The sequence below is a fragment of the Oncorhynchus mykiss genome, chromosome 15 (assembly GCF_013265735.2).
Source record: "Oncorhynchus mykiss isolate Arlee chromosome 15, USDA_OmykA_1.1, whole genome shotgun sequence".
In the NCBI taxonomy this organism is placed as follows: Eukaryota; Metazoa; Chordata; class Actinopteri; order Salmoniformes; family Salmonidae; genus Oncorhynchus; species Oncorhynchus mykiss.
In genome coordinates, this window is record NC_048579.1 from 41,754,868 (window position 1) to 41,769,318 (window position 14,451).

The following is a 14,451-nucleotide window of genomic DNA, read 5'->3' on the forward strand; positions in this document are numbered from 1 at the left end:
TTTATAGTCACAAAAGCATAAATATAGATAAAATGAATTACTAACCTATGATTATCGCCATCAGATGACACCTATAGGACATCATGTTATACATGTATTGTGTGTTTTGTTCGATAATGTGCATATATATATATATAAAAAAAAATCTCAGTTTACATTGGCATGTTAAGTGCAGTAATGTTTTGATTCCAAAACATCCGGTGATTTTGCAGAAATACTCACAATAAACATTGATAAAAGATGCAAGTGTTATTCACAGAATTAAAGATAAACGTATTCTCTATGCAACCGCTGTGTCCGATTTCAAAAAAACTTTATAGAAAAAGAATAATCTGAGAACCGCGCTCAGAACCCAAAGAAATAGCTGCCATTTTGGCGTCAACAGAAGCTACAAAAAACACCATAAATATTCACTTACCTTTGAATATCTTCATCAGAAGGCAGTTCCAGGAATCCCAGTTCGACAATAAATGTGTTTGTTCCATTTGTTCCATAAAGTTCCAAAAAGCCCATAATTTAGCCACTTGTTGTTAGCTTGTTCAGCACGGAATTCAATCCTCAAAAAGCACGAGCAATTCCTCCAGACAAAAACTTAAAAAGTTCCGTTACAGGTCGTAGAAACAAGTCAAATGATGTATGCAATCCATATTTAGGATGTTTTAAACATTAATCAGCAATAAGGTTCCAACCGGAAAATTTCATTGTCTGAAGAAAGGCATTTGAATGCAAGAACACTCTCTCGTGACCGCGCGCAATGAGACCACCGACTCAAAGAGCTATTTGAGCCCCTCCTTTATAGTAGAATCATACAACCAGAATCTAAAGACGGTGACATCTTGTGGAAGCCCTAGGAAGTGCATGCTCATCCATATCTAAGATGGACATCAAATGGCACTGTTTTCAAAATTGAGTTCACACTTCCTGTTTGGATTTCTTCTCAGGTTTTTGTCTGCCATATGAGTTCTGTTATACTCACAGACATAATTCAAACAGTTTTAGAAACTTCAGAGTGTTTTCTATCCACCAGTAATAATAATAATATGCATATATTCCCATCTGGGAAAGAGTAGGAGGCAGTTTATTCTGGGCACGCCTTTCATCCAAAAGTGAAAATGCTGCCGCCTAGCCCCAACAGGTTTTAAAGTCATTAAAACTTTTCAACCACTCCACAAATTCCTTGTTATCAAACTATAGTTCTGGTTCTCTAGTAAACTGGTTCTCTAGTAAATTGGTAGGAATGTCTCATGTTATGTTCAAGAAGGGCCTTTTTCCCTTTATTCAGATTATACCGGCCCAATTTCGATTGTTTGAAAAGGAACAAATGTTTTAAACAAGCCTTAGAAAGTTGGTTGCAATTTCAGTTTAATCCACCTGAAAAGACAGAACAAATAATACAACAAATATTGTGGTTAAATTCAAATATACTTTTGATTTAAAAAAAATGTATTTTTTGAAGAAATGTTTAAAAAAGGTATAATTTTAGTGAATGATATCATAAATAGGACTGGTGGAGTTATGTCACACATGCAGCTAACACAGACATATGGAAATGTCTGCTCTACCCAAAATTACAACCAATTAATTGCAGCATTACCACAAAAATGGAAGAGGCAAGTAGAAGGGGAAAAAAGTAAGGAACTTGTATGTCGGCCCTGTATTAAAGAACATAAATGGTTAAAGAAAAATAAACGATATAATGACTCTGCCTCCTCACAGCAGAATCTGCAGAGCTGGGAAGATTGTATCTCCCATATACAGTGGGGCAAAAAAGTATTTAGTCAGCCACCAATGCACTACACAAAATAGATGGCATCAGGTGGTAGGAAAATTATGTGGATATATTGAAGCAACATCTCAAGACATCAGTCAGGAAGTTAAAGCTTGGTCGCATATGGGTCTTCCAAATGGACAATGACCCCAAGCATACTTCCAAAGTTGTGGCAAAATGGCTTAAGGACAACAAAGTCAAGGTATTGGAATGGCCATCACAAAGCCCTGACCTCAATCCTATAGAAAATTTGCAGGCAGAACTGAAAAAGCGTGTGTGAGCAAGGAGGCCTACAAACCTGACTCAGTTACACCAGCTCTGTCAGGAGGAATGGGCCAAAATTCACCCAACTTATTGTGGGAAGTTTGTGAAAGGATACCCGAAACAATTAAAAGGCAATGTTACCAAATACTAATTGAGTGTATGTAAACTTCTGACCCACTGGGAATATGATGAAAGAAATAAAAGCTGAAAAAAAATAATTCTCTCTAGTACTATTCTGACATTTCACATTGTTAAAATAAAGTGGTGATCCTAACTGACCTAAGACAGCAAATTTTTACTAGGATTAAATGTCAGGAATTGTAAAAAAAAAAAATAATAAATAAGTTTAAATGTATTTGGCTAATGTTTATGTAGTAAGCAAAAAAGTGTTAAAAAATGGATTAAATAATTCCAGGTGAAGCTGGTTGAGAGAATGCCAAGTGTGTGCAAAGCTGTCATCAAGGAAAAGGGTGGCTTTTTGAAGAAATATATTTTTGATTTGTTTAACACTTTTTTGCTTACTACATGATTCCATATGTGTTCATAGTTTTGATGTCTTCACTATTATTATACAATGTAGAAAATAGTAAAAATAAAGAAAAACCCTTGAAATGAGAAGGTGTTCTAAAACTTTTGACCGGTAGTGTATTTTTTCTTCAATCTACCCAATACCCCGTAATGACACAGCAATAACAGTTTTTTTGCAAATAGATAATTAAATATCACATTTACATAAGTATTCAGACCCTTTACTCAGTACTTTGTTGAAGCACATTTGGCAGAGATTACAGCCTCGAATCTTCTTGGGTATGAGACCATGAGAAACAAGAATCTCTGGTCCGATGAAACCAAGATTGAACTATTTGCCCTGAATGCCAAGCGTCACGTCTGGAGGAAACCTGGCATCATCCCTATAGTGAAGCATGGTGGTGGCAGCATCATGCTGTGGGGATAGTTTTCAGCGGCAGAGACTGGGAGACTAGTCAGGATCAAGGGAAAGATTAACAGAGCAAAGTACAGAGAGATCCTTGCTCCAGAGTGCTAAGGACCTCAGACTGGGGCAAAGGTTCACCATCCAACAGGACAACAACCCTAAGCACACAGCCAAGACAACGCAGGAGTGGTTTCAGGACATGTCTCTGAATGTCCTTAAGTAGCCCAGCCAGAGCCCGAACTTGAATCCGAATGAACATCTCTGGAGAGACCTGAAAATAGCTGTGCAGCAACACTCCTCACCCAACCTGACAGAGCTTGAGTGGATCGGCAGAGCAGAATGGGAGAAACTCCCCAAATACAGGTTTGCCAAGCTTGTAGTGTCATACCCAAGAAGATTCGAGGCTGTAATCTCTGCCAAATGTGCTTCAACAAAGTACAACAAAAAGTACAAAGTACAACAAAATACATTTATATACATACATTTTTTCATTTCACCTTTATTTAGCCAGGTAGGCTAGTTGAGAACAAGTTCTCATTTACATCTGCGACCTGGCCAAAATAAAGCAAAGCAGTGCGACACAAACAACAACACAGAGTTACACATGGAGTAAACAAACATACAGTGTGTGCAAATGGAGTGAGGAGGTAAAGCAATAAATAGGCCATAGTAGCAAGTAATTACAATTCAAAATGGTATTGAAAAAAGGGATGTCAACAATTTAGACAGAGCTGGTCATGGGTGCACCTCAGCCACTCTCAAGGTCCTAAACGATATCATAACCGCCATCGATAAAAGACATTACTGTGCAGCTCTATTCATCGACCTGGCCAAGGCTTTTGACTCTGTCAATCACCACATTCTTATCGGCAAACTCAACAACCTTGGTTTCTCAAAAGACTGTCTCGCCTGGTTCACCAACTACTTCTCAGACAGAGTTCAGTGTGTCAAATCGGAGGGCCTGTTGTCCGGACCTCTGGCAGTCTCCTAGGCGGGTGCCACAGGGTTCAAGCCTCGGGCGGACTCTCTTCTCTGTATCAATGATGGCGCTCTTGCTGCTGGTGATTCTCTGATCCACCTCTACGCAGACGACACCATTCTGTATACTTCTGGTCCTTCTTTGGACACTGTGCTAAGAAACCTCCAGACAAGCTTCAATGCCATACAACTCTCCTTCCGTGGCCTCCAACTGCTCTGAAATGCTAGTAAAACTAAGTGTATGCTCTTAAACCGATCACTGCCCGCCCATCCAGCATCACTACTCTGGACGGTTCTGACATGTGGACAACTACAAATACCTAGGTGTCTGGCTAGACTGTAAACTCTCCTTCCAGACTCACATTAAGCATCTCCAATCCAAAATTAAATCTAGAATCGGCTTCCTCTTTCGCAACAAAGCATCCTTCACTCATGCTGCCAAATATACCCTCGTAAAACCTCGTATTTCACTGGTCACCGCCAAAGCCAATTCCTCTTTTGGCTGCCTTTCCTTCCAGTTCTCTGCTGCCAATGACTGGAATGAACTGCAAAAATCACTGAAGCTGGAGACTCATATCTCCCTCACTAACTTTAAGCACCAACTGTCAGAGCAGCTCACAGATCACTGCACCTGTACATAGATGGGCTGTTTACAGATGGGCTATCTACCTCATCCCCATACTGTATCTATTTATTTATCTTGCTCCTTTGCACCCCAGTATCTCTATTTGCACATTCATCTTCTGCACATCTATCAGCAGTTTTTAATTGCTATATTGTAATTACTTTGCCACTATGGCCTATTTTTTGCCTTACCTCCCTTATCTTACCTCATTTTCACACACTGTATATAGACTTTTCCTACTGTATTATTGACTGTATGTGTGTTTATTCCATGTGTAACTCTGTGTTGTTATATGTGTCGAACTGCTTTGCTTTATCTCTGAATGGCACACATACACAATCCATGTCTGAATTCTTTCAAGTCTTAAAAATTATTCTTTAACCTGCCTCCTCCCCTTCATCTACACTGACTGAAGTGGATTTAACAAGTGACATCAATATGGGATCATAACTTTCACCTGGTCAGTCTGTCATGTTTTATCCTCAGTGAATATTTCCACACTATGAGGTTGGAATAGTAGTGCGGAAATGATAATGCCCTTTTAGTGTAAGAGCTTTTCGAAAAGACTGAAATTTCAGCCTCTTTTGATGGGATGGAGTTTTGGCCTGCCTGGTGACACACCAGACATTAAAGGAGTTAATAGACCAATAAGAAAGAGAGTTCCAAATCTCTCTGCCAATAACAGATAGTTTTCCCCTCTCAACTAGTTTTCCCCTCCTAGCAAAATTCTTGCTTGAGAAATTGCTCTTTTTTAATTGCTCTCTCTTTTTGTTTATTTTTGAGCATTTTAATTGAAAAACAAATATTTGACAGAAAGGTACTTAACTGTTACAGAGAAATTATTTGATATTGAGATAAAAACATCTGCATTGGACCTTTAATACCAACAAATGTGCCTGTATGTGGGGCATTTTTTTTTTTTTTAAGTGGTTGTGTGGGGCAAATAAATACATGAAATGACAACAGCCAGATGAAAACAATACACTACAGGCTCTACAATATCACACATTTTTCTCAGTGCGTCTCACAACCATTAACACAAAAAGTTGCTCACGCCACTAGCCCCTCCCCAGCTGCTCCCTGAAAAAGTGCTGACCTCAAGTGAACCCTGTTGCCATAGAAACCACCAAGAGGAAGGGGACAGAGACACAGACAGACAGACAGACAGACAGATGTTTAGAGCGTTGTTAGAGGTGAAGAGCATAACATATATGGAAAATAAAAAATAAGCATAGAAAGAAATATGGCTGGTTTAATACATCACTTAAAATGTCTTCCTTTACACAAACATTTACCCATGAGTACAAACACGAGCAGACAATCATGAGCAGTGAGTAGACATTTACCTTATGTATTTACCTGACCTAGTTTTGTCCTGCTCCTGAGCCACGTTTGGATGTGTGTAAAGATACTGGACAGATTTTTAATTTGATGACTGTTGTGCCGCAGCGAATTTTCCTGCGCAGCATGACATGCTAACTTCTACTGTATTCAAGGTTTAAAAAGGATTCTGTAGTTTGTAATTTCCACTTAAAAATGTCAGACTTGATTTTCCCTAACGAAAAATGTATTAGCCCCTAGACAAATGTCCATTAATTATTATCCGCGTAATAACTGTAATCAAATTCACATTGGTTGTTGCTGCAGGATTACTTTCCTGCTGTGAGAACCTGTTCAAATGAAGATAGCACATCTGTATTTTCTTTTCATGAGTAAGAGAAGTCACGCACACACAAAGACACACTAGAAATCTGTCAGGAACTCTCCTCTATCATACACACACACCTGGCGATGCATTCAGACACAAAGATGCTTTGAATAATGACTTTACCATTTGTCCTGGCGGACGAAGAGCCAGAGAGAAGAGGAGGAGTCTCCTGTTCCCTGTCGCTGTGTGTGTGTGTGTGTGTGTACTGTGGAAACTCAGGGGTTGAGTCCTAAATGGCACCCTATTCCCTACATAGTTCACTACTTTTGAGGGCTCTTGTCAAATGTAGTGCACTATGAAAGGAATACGGTGCCATTTAGGATGCATAGTGTGGCAGTCCCAAGCCCTGCGGCTGATTTTATTTAGCACATTAAAAACAATAATAATCTCTCTCACTCTCTCTTTCTGCATCTCAATCCATCCCTCCCTCTACGTCTCTTACTCTTCTAAGCATCAAATCAAATGTATTTATACAGCCCTTCTTACATCAGCTGATATCTCAAAGTGCTGTAGAGAAACCCAGCCTAAAACCCCAGTAAGTTTCGATTGCGGGGCAAGTCCAAAAGATATGAGAGTGGTCCTCCCTCAATAGACCGCATTCTCTCCAAAAAGGGTGTAGGGAGCCTATCTGTTTTGATTTCAGTTTAGGTGTTATGAAGAAACGTATAACATTCTTCCAACAGAATTCTCTCCATGACCTTGAGTTGGTGGAGCTTTGTTGAGTCTCTAATATGTTCAACCATGTTTCATCAGTTATTTCAATGTTAAGTTCCTCCTCCCATTTATGTTTAATATAGTTTGTAGAATGTTTCTTTGAGGCTTGAATACCCAAGTAGAGATTTGAAATAGTTTTTTTGTTACTCCCCAAGATGTATGCGTTAGTGAATACTTGGATTAATATTGGAGGTGCTCGAGGGTTAGTCACTTTTATCTCCCTTAAGAAATAGTGTCAAACTTGTAGGTATCTGTAAAAATCTTGTTTATCTAAGCCATGTTTTTTTACTTGGGTCCTGGAAGTTATCTAGGTTCCCATTCCTTATAATTGTACTGACTGATGTGATGCCTTTCTGCGTCCATTGTTTAAGCTCATATATCCTTGTTCCAAAGACACCTACAGTACTATCCTTGTTCCAAAGACACCTACAGTAGCTCATGCATCCTTGTTCCAAAGACACCTACAGTAGCTCATGCATCCTTGTTCCAAAGACACCTACAGTAGCTCATTCATCCTTGTTCCAAGGACACCTACAGTAGCTCATGCATCCTTGTTCCAAGGACACCTACAGTAGCTCATGCATCCTTGTTCCAAGGACACCTACAGTAGCTCATGCATCCTTGTTCCAAAGACACCTACAGTAGCTCATGCATCCTTGTTCCAAGGACACCTACAGTAGCTCATTTATCCTTGTTCCAAGGACACCTACAGTAGCTCATGCATCCTTGTTCCAAAGACACCTACAGTAGCTCATGCATCCTTGTTCCAAAGACACCTACAGTAGCTCATGCATCCTTGTTCCAAAGACACCTACAGTAGCTCATGCATCCTTGTTCCAAAGACACCTACAGTAGCTCATGCATCCTTGTTCCAAAGACACCTACAGTACTACATCCATCCTTGTTCCAAAGACACCTACAGTAGCTCATGCATCCTTGTTCCAAAGACACCTACAGTAGCTCATGCATCCTTGTTCCAAGGACACCTACAGTAGCTCATGCATCCTTGTTCCAAAGACACCTGCAGTAGCTCATTCATCCTTGTTCCAAGGACACCTACAGTAGCTCATGCATCCTTGTTCCAAGGACACCTACAGTAGCTCATGCATCCTTGTTCCAAAGACACCTACAGTAGCTCATGCATCCTTGTTCCAAAGACACCTACAGTAGCTCATGCATCCTTGTTCCAAAGACACCTACAGTAGCTCATGCATCCTTGTTCCAAAGACACCTACAGTAGCTCATTCATCCTTGTTCCAAGGACACCTACAGTAGCTCATGTATCCCTGTTCCAAAGACACCTACAGTAGCTCATGCATCCTTGTTCCAAAGACAAATACAGTAGCTCATGCATCCCTGTTCCAAAGACAAATACAGTAGCTCATTCATCCTTGTTCCAAAGACAAATACAGTAGCTCATTCATCCTTGTTCCAAAGACAAATACAGTAGCTCATGCATCCTTGTTCCAAGGACACCTACAGTAGCTCATGCATCCTTGTTCCAAAGACACCTGCAGTAGCTCATTCATCCTTGTTCCAAGGACACCTACAGTAGCTCATGCATCCTTGTTCCAAGGACACCTACAGTAGCTCATGCATCCTTGTTCCAAAGACACCTACAGTAGCTCATGCATCCTTGTTCCAAGGACACCTACAGTAGCTCATTTATCCTTGTTCCAAGGACACCTACAGTAGCTCATGCATCCTTGTTCCAAAGACACCTACAGTAGCTCATGCATCCTTGTTCCAAAGACACCTACAGTAGCTCATGCATCCTTGTTCCAAAGACACCTACAGTAGCTCATGCATCCTTGTTCCAAAGACACCTACAGTAGCTCATTCATCCTTGTTCCAAGGACACCTACAGTAGCTCATGTATCCCTGTTCCAAAGACACCTACAGTAGCTCATGCATCCTTGTTCCAAAGACAAATACAGTAGCTCATGCATCCCTGTTCCAAAGACAAATACAGTAGCTCATTCATCCTTGTTCCAAAGACAAATACAGTAGCTCATTCATCCTTGTTCCAAAGACAAATACAGTAGCTCATGCATCCTTGTTCCAAAGACACCTACAGTAGCTCATGCATCCCTGTTCCAAAGACAAATACAGTAGCTTGTGCATACTCTTTTGTATTTGGTGGCCCCAGCAGGAATCGAAAATACGATCCTGGCTTTACAAGCGCCATGTTTTACCAACTGAGCCTCACAGGACAGCATGATATGGGTTGTTGGACTGGTTAATATATCCAGGCCTGCAGGTGCAGACTACTCCACTGATGTGGAAAAGCAGTGAAGCACTCCCTGATCAGATTTACTACGGACAAATAAGACGGATGCTGCTCTGGACACACACGGATGGAGGGAGGGAGGAGGGAAGAGCTATGAAAAAGAGGGAGGATGAAAAAGAGGGACAGGAGGGATGGAAAAGAGAGGGGGGAAGGGACAGAGGTGAAAGGGGGGAGGGAGGGTAATAATCTCTGAGGTTCAGAGTCGGCATCCTTTTTTCTTCCCAGCCATAAACAACACAAATAGGACAGAGAGACCGATTAAAAAACCACAGGAGGCCAGAGACAAAGACAGCTAATCTATTCCCCAGTACATGCACACACATCTAATATGCAAATAGTCTCAAGTCGACAGAGAAGAGGGGAAGACAGGAAAATAAAACAGGAAGAAGGGAGGAAAGTAGGTCAGCTTCCTAAGAGACAGAGCGAGCACTCTGCTCCACTACACACACACACACAGTATCCACTACTATAGAAACAGATGTACCCGGTTGGGGGTCTAGAGCAGTAGGGTGAGGTTCTAGTGGTCCACACCAGGCTTTTGCTTACATACATTTTTGTATTTATTTAACATACCATCCTCCAATGCATCCTTCAGTCCTTCCTCACTATTCTAACACGATTGGATAGGTAAGCGCAAGGATATCACTCCATAGCCTCCACCAATCCGCCCATGCCCGTAAGGTCAGTAATTACTGCAAGGAAGGGAGGAATAGCACATCAAATAATTCTGACTGATCAGCTACAGGTCTGCAGCAGAAGCAGCACCAAACTTGAAATGTGTTGTTTCAAATGTGAAATGGCTGTTTTCACATGTTGAGCTTTAATTTCACGTGAAACCATATTTTCACATGTATTAAATAGAATTGACACCACCTTTTCTCATGTGAGGAGAATAACATGTTGTTTTCACCTCACACGTGAATTGTAGTTTGACACGTGAAATCACAAGTTCACATGTGAAAATCTAACTTTCAAATGTGGAATTGTATGTTCACATGTGGGGGTGAAATAGTGTTATTCCCCTCACATGTGAAAAGGTGGTGTTAACATGTTGCAGTAGCAATGTTCCCACATGTGGAACTGCAATTCTTTAATGCCGTTCTGTAAAAAGGTTATCTGAGTAATAATTCAAGTGCAATATTTTGATTTCTGAGCCACTTCATTATTATTGTATTCCTCCATGGTGTTACATTGATATACATGTACAGTGCATTTGGAAAGTATTCAGACCCCTTGACTTTTTACACATTTTGTTATGTTACAGCCTTATTCTAAAATTGATTACATTGTTTTTTTCCCCTCATCAATCTACACACAATACCCCATAATGACAAAGAAAATGTATTTAAAAAAATAAAAAACGGAAATATAACACTTACATAAGTATTCAGACCCTTTACTCAGTTCTTTGCTGAAGCACCTTTGCCAGTGATTACAGCCTTGAGTCTACTTGGGTATGATGTTACAAGCTTGGCACACATGTATTTGGGGAGTTTCTCCCATTCTTCTCTGCAGATCCTCTCAAGCTCTGTCAGGTTGGACGGGGAGTGTCGCTGCACAGCTATTTTCAGGTCTCTCCAGAGATGTTCGATCAGGTTCAAGTCCAGGCTCTGGCTGGGCCCCTGAAGGACATTCAAAGACTTGTCCCGAAGCCACTCCTGCATTGTCTTGGCTGTGTGCTTAGGGTTGTTGTCCTGTTGAAGGTGAACCTTCGCCCCAGTCTGAGGTCCTGAGCGCTCGGGAGCAGTTTTTCATCAAGGATCTCTCTGTACTCTGCTCCATTCATCTTTCCCTCGATCCTAACTAGTCTCCCAGTCCCTGCCGCTGAAAAACATCCCCACAGCATGATGCTGCCACCACCATGCTTCATCGTAGGGATGGTGCCAGGTTTCCTTCAGACGTGACGCTTGGCATTTCAGGTCAAAGAGTTCAATCTTGTTTCTCATGGTCTGAGTACTTTAGGTGCCTTTTGGCAAACTCCAAGCGGGCTGTCATGTGCCTTTTACTGAGGAATGGCTTCCGTCTGGCCACTCTACCATAAAGGCCTGATTGGTGGAGTGCTGCAGAGATGGTTGTCCTTCTGGAAGGTTCTCCCATCTCCACAGAGGAACTCTGGAGCTCTGTCAGAGTGACCACTGGGTTCTTGGTCACCTCCCTGACCAAGGCCCTTCTACCCTTGTTGCTCAGTTTGGCCAGATGGCCAGCTCTAGGAAGAGTCTTGGTGGTTCCAAACTTCTTCCATTTAAGAATGATGGAGGCCACTGTGTTCTTGGGGACCTTCAATGCTGCAGAAACGTTTACCCTTCCCCAGATCTGTGCCTCGACACAATCCGTTCTCGGAGCTCTAAGGACAATTCCTTCGACCTCATGGCTTGGTTTTTGCTCTGACATGCACTGTCAACTGTGGGACATTATATAGACAGGTGTGTGCCTTTCCAAATCATGTCCAATCAAATGAACTTACCACAAGAGGATCAATGGAAACAGGATGCACCTGAGCTCAATTTTGTGCCTCAGAGCAAAGGATCGGAAAACGTATGTAAGAAAGGTATCTGTTTTACATTTTTAATACATTTCCAAAAAGTCTAAAAACCTTTTTTTGCTTTGTCATTATGGGGTATTGTGTGTAGATTGATGAGGATTTTTATTTTATTTCATCCATTTTATTTCATCCATTAAGGCTGTAACGTAACAAAATGTGGAAAAAGTCAAGGGGTCTGAACACTTTCCGAATGCAGTGTACACTGCTGGCCAGAAGGAGGATGAAACCATACCACTTGCAGACCACACTTTGTCTAGCCTGTGTGTATGTTTGGTATCAACCATGAATAGGGTATTCCCAATCCCTGTCCACAATATTTCAAGTCCAGCTTTCTAGATAGCCATAAGCACAGAACACAAAATGTATTTTATCTTTCTCCAACACATTCAAGCTAAGCTCTCTCTCTCTCTCTCTCTCTCTCTCACACACACACACACACACACACACTAATGACGGTTGAATTTATGAGGGCAAGGAGATTAACCTAATTTTCTATTGATCACAAAAGAGAAACCTTCTCCATGGTCCCTTTCCAGTCTCCATTTTCAAGAATGGAGCCTCCATTTTCAAGAAAAACTAAGACATTGGGAATGGACATTATCAAGTTCATCCTCTTCCAAGCATTTTGTTTTGACAACTGTTAAATCAGTCTCTACAGAGCACGAACAGTAAAATCCACCAGCTCAGACACAGACAAAACCCTCAGTAAATCAGAGTATGGAGAGAACTAGGATTTCCACTAGATAGCACAGTCAAGGTCAAAATTCTTAAAACTTAATGAAAACAAAAATCTGCTTTTTAGTATTAAGGATAGGCTTAGGCATACGGTTAGCACTGTGGTTAAGGTTAGGTTTACAATCACATTTGAAGAAAATTGTAGAATAGGCGGAGTTTATGCCTTTGTGGCTGTGGTAACTAGTGACCACCGAGGACTACAGTCTAGTGCGCATGATGGAGTTGCCCTGTAAACTATCGAATTTAGGGAAATTCCAAGCACAAAGTTTCGTTATTTCGTCAAATCCTTTTTACGCTCGAAAATGATCACAACGGACGGCCGCTCTTCTGAGAAGACGCAAAGCCGTGCGCTTTAGTAACTCACCATTAAAAGCTGTCGATTGACCCGTTTTTCCCTCTAGCCTCCCCAAAGCATAGTGTGTTTTTTAGGGGGTGGGAGGGGAGACTTGGAAACCATCAACACTTCTTTTGTGGCATTAACAGAAAAGCAAGCGTTTGGAACAACTCCGTCCCTCATAAAAACATCTGACTTCCAACAGCACCCCCCACCCAGTATCCTCAGTGATGCCAATAACCGGAGTCCTCCATTTCCAAAATGGACGCTCTTGATAAATGAAATAAACTACAATCTATCCCAATTGATCAGATCGGATTACACATGTGTAGTCTATTCAAAACACTGATGGGAAACCTATTTACTGTATTTTAGCAATGCGCTCTAAAAGTCCTAGGCTATCAAGTGACATTGACAGGAGAGGCGGGGCGCAGAGAATGCGTACGGGAATGTAAAATCTCAGTGTCTATCCAACAGTATCAATAACAGGAAAAATAAATACACCACTTCTACACCCCATATTTATATGGAAGAGCAGCAAAGTAAGTTACTTTGCCCAATGGTCTTACCCGAAATCATCGTCCATAGATTTAAAGAAAAATGTATAGTTGGGTTTATTGAGGGCATTTTTGAAGTCGGCAAGAGTAACCCTGTCGGCAGCGATGGGCAACTTGACCAGGTAGGGAGTTTCCTGGTCGTCCAGATGATAGATAATTTTGGTCTCCCCCATGGCGAACCGCTGGGGAGGGTAAATCCGGTTACATCCAGCCCGGTTTCCGCTTTCTCCCTCCCTGGCGCTGGATATTCCAGTGTCTCCTCTAGCCTGTTTTCCCGGCTGTTGTCAACTCTTCGCTCCACTTCGTGAGACGGACCCTGCACGACGCCAAATGCGGACAGATGTGTCCAAATAAAACACGTGAAAACGTGGTATTATTTCTGTCCGTTGCAGTCACTCATCACAAAATAACGTAATTGGGTTCATTTGCCCCTGTCATGAGCCTCGGATTGCGCTCCACATCGGTGGACACCGACACCCTGCTCATTGTAACATCTGTCCGCCGATGTGGGACAATAGCCCCTCCTATCGACATTCCAATGAAACTCCCTCTAGAGGACTGGGAATGAAATGAACAAGACATTTCATTTGAACTCTTGAAGAGGTAGGAAAATACGGACAGATTTGTATCACGTAGACTATAAGGAAACACGTCTTAGCCTACAAGTAACGGCCATTCGTCTGTCTGTTGTTAGATCATATGCAATGCATTTGGTGTCAATGCTTAGTTTAGGTTGGCATCCCTCTCATCATTATAGACCAGGGCCCTTTCCCGATAGCACGGAACATGCTTACGAGTGTTTTAAACACACGGTTCCAACAACAGCCGAGGATGTAACGTTCGTTTCCCAAAACACCACGGAGAGAGAGCGTTTGCTAAGTGCGTCTTTGGAGCATGTGTCGATACTGAAAAGGATCGAAAGAAATCCAGCGCTGCTCTCAGATAAATGTTCTATATTAAAATCTTTCTATATAAAAAATATATATTTCACAATACTGACGA

At 41.5% G+C, this 14,451-nt stretch overlaps 1 protein-coding gene across 4 annotated transcripts in view; it reads right to left on the reverse strand.

Moving 5' to 3' along the window:
- The window catches only part of LOC110490076 (segment polarity protein dishevelled homolog DVL-3), a 45,909-nt gene extending 31,918 nt beyond the window's left edge, over positions 1 to 13,991 (reverse strand). For 2 of the 4 annotated variants that reach the window (XM_021563222.2, XM_036944370.1), the window contains exon 1: positions 13,462 to 13,989. In XM_021563222.2, the coding sequence (XP_021418897.2) occupies positions 13,462 to 13,622 (161 nt within the window). In that variant the 5' untranslated portion in view covers positions 13,623 to 13,989. Of the gene's footprint in view, positions 1 to 13,461 lie in introns of all 4 variants that reach the window. The other 2 variants (XM_036944371.1, XM_021563221.2) reach the window with 2 other exon arrangements.
- Positions 13,992 to 14,451: the final 460 nt, after the last annotated feature.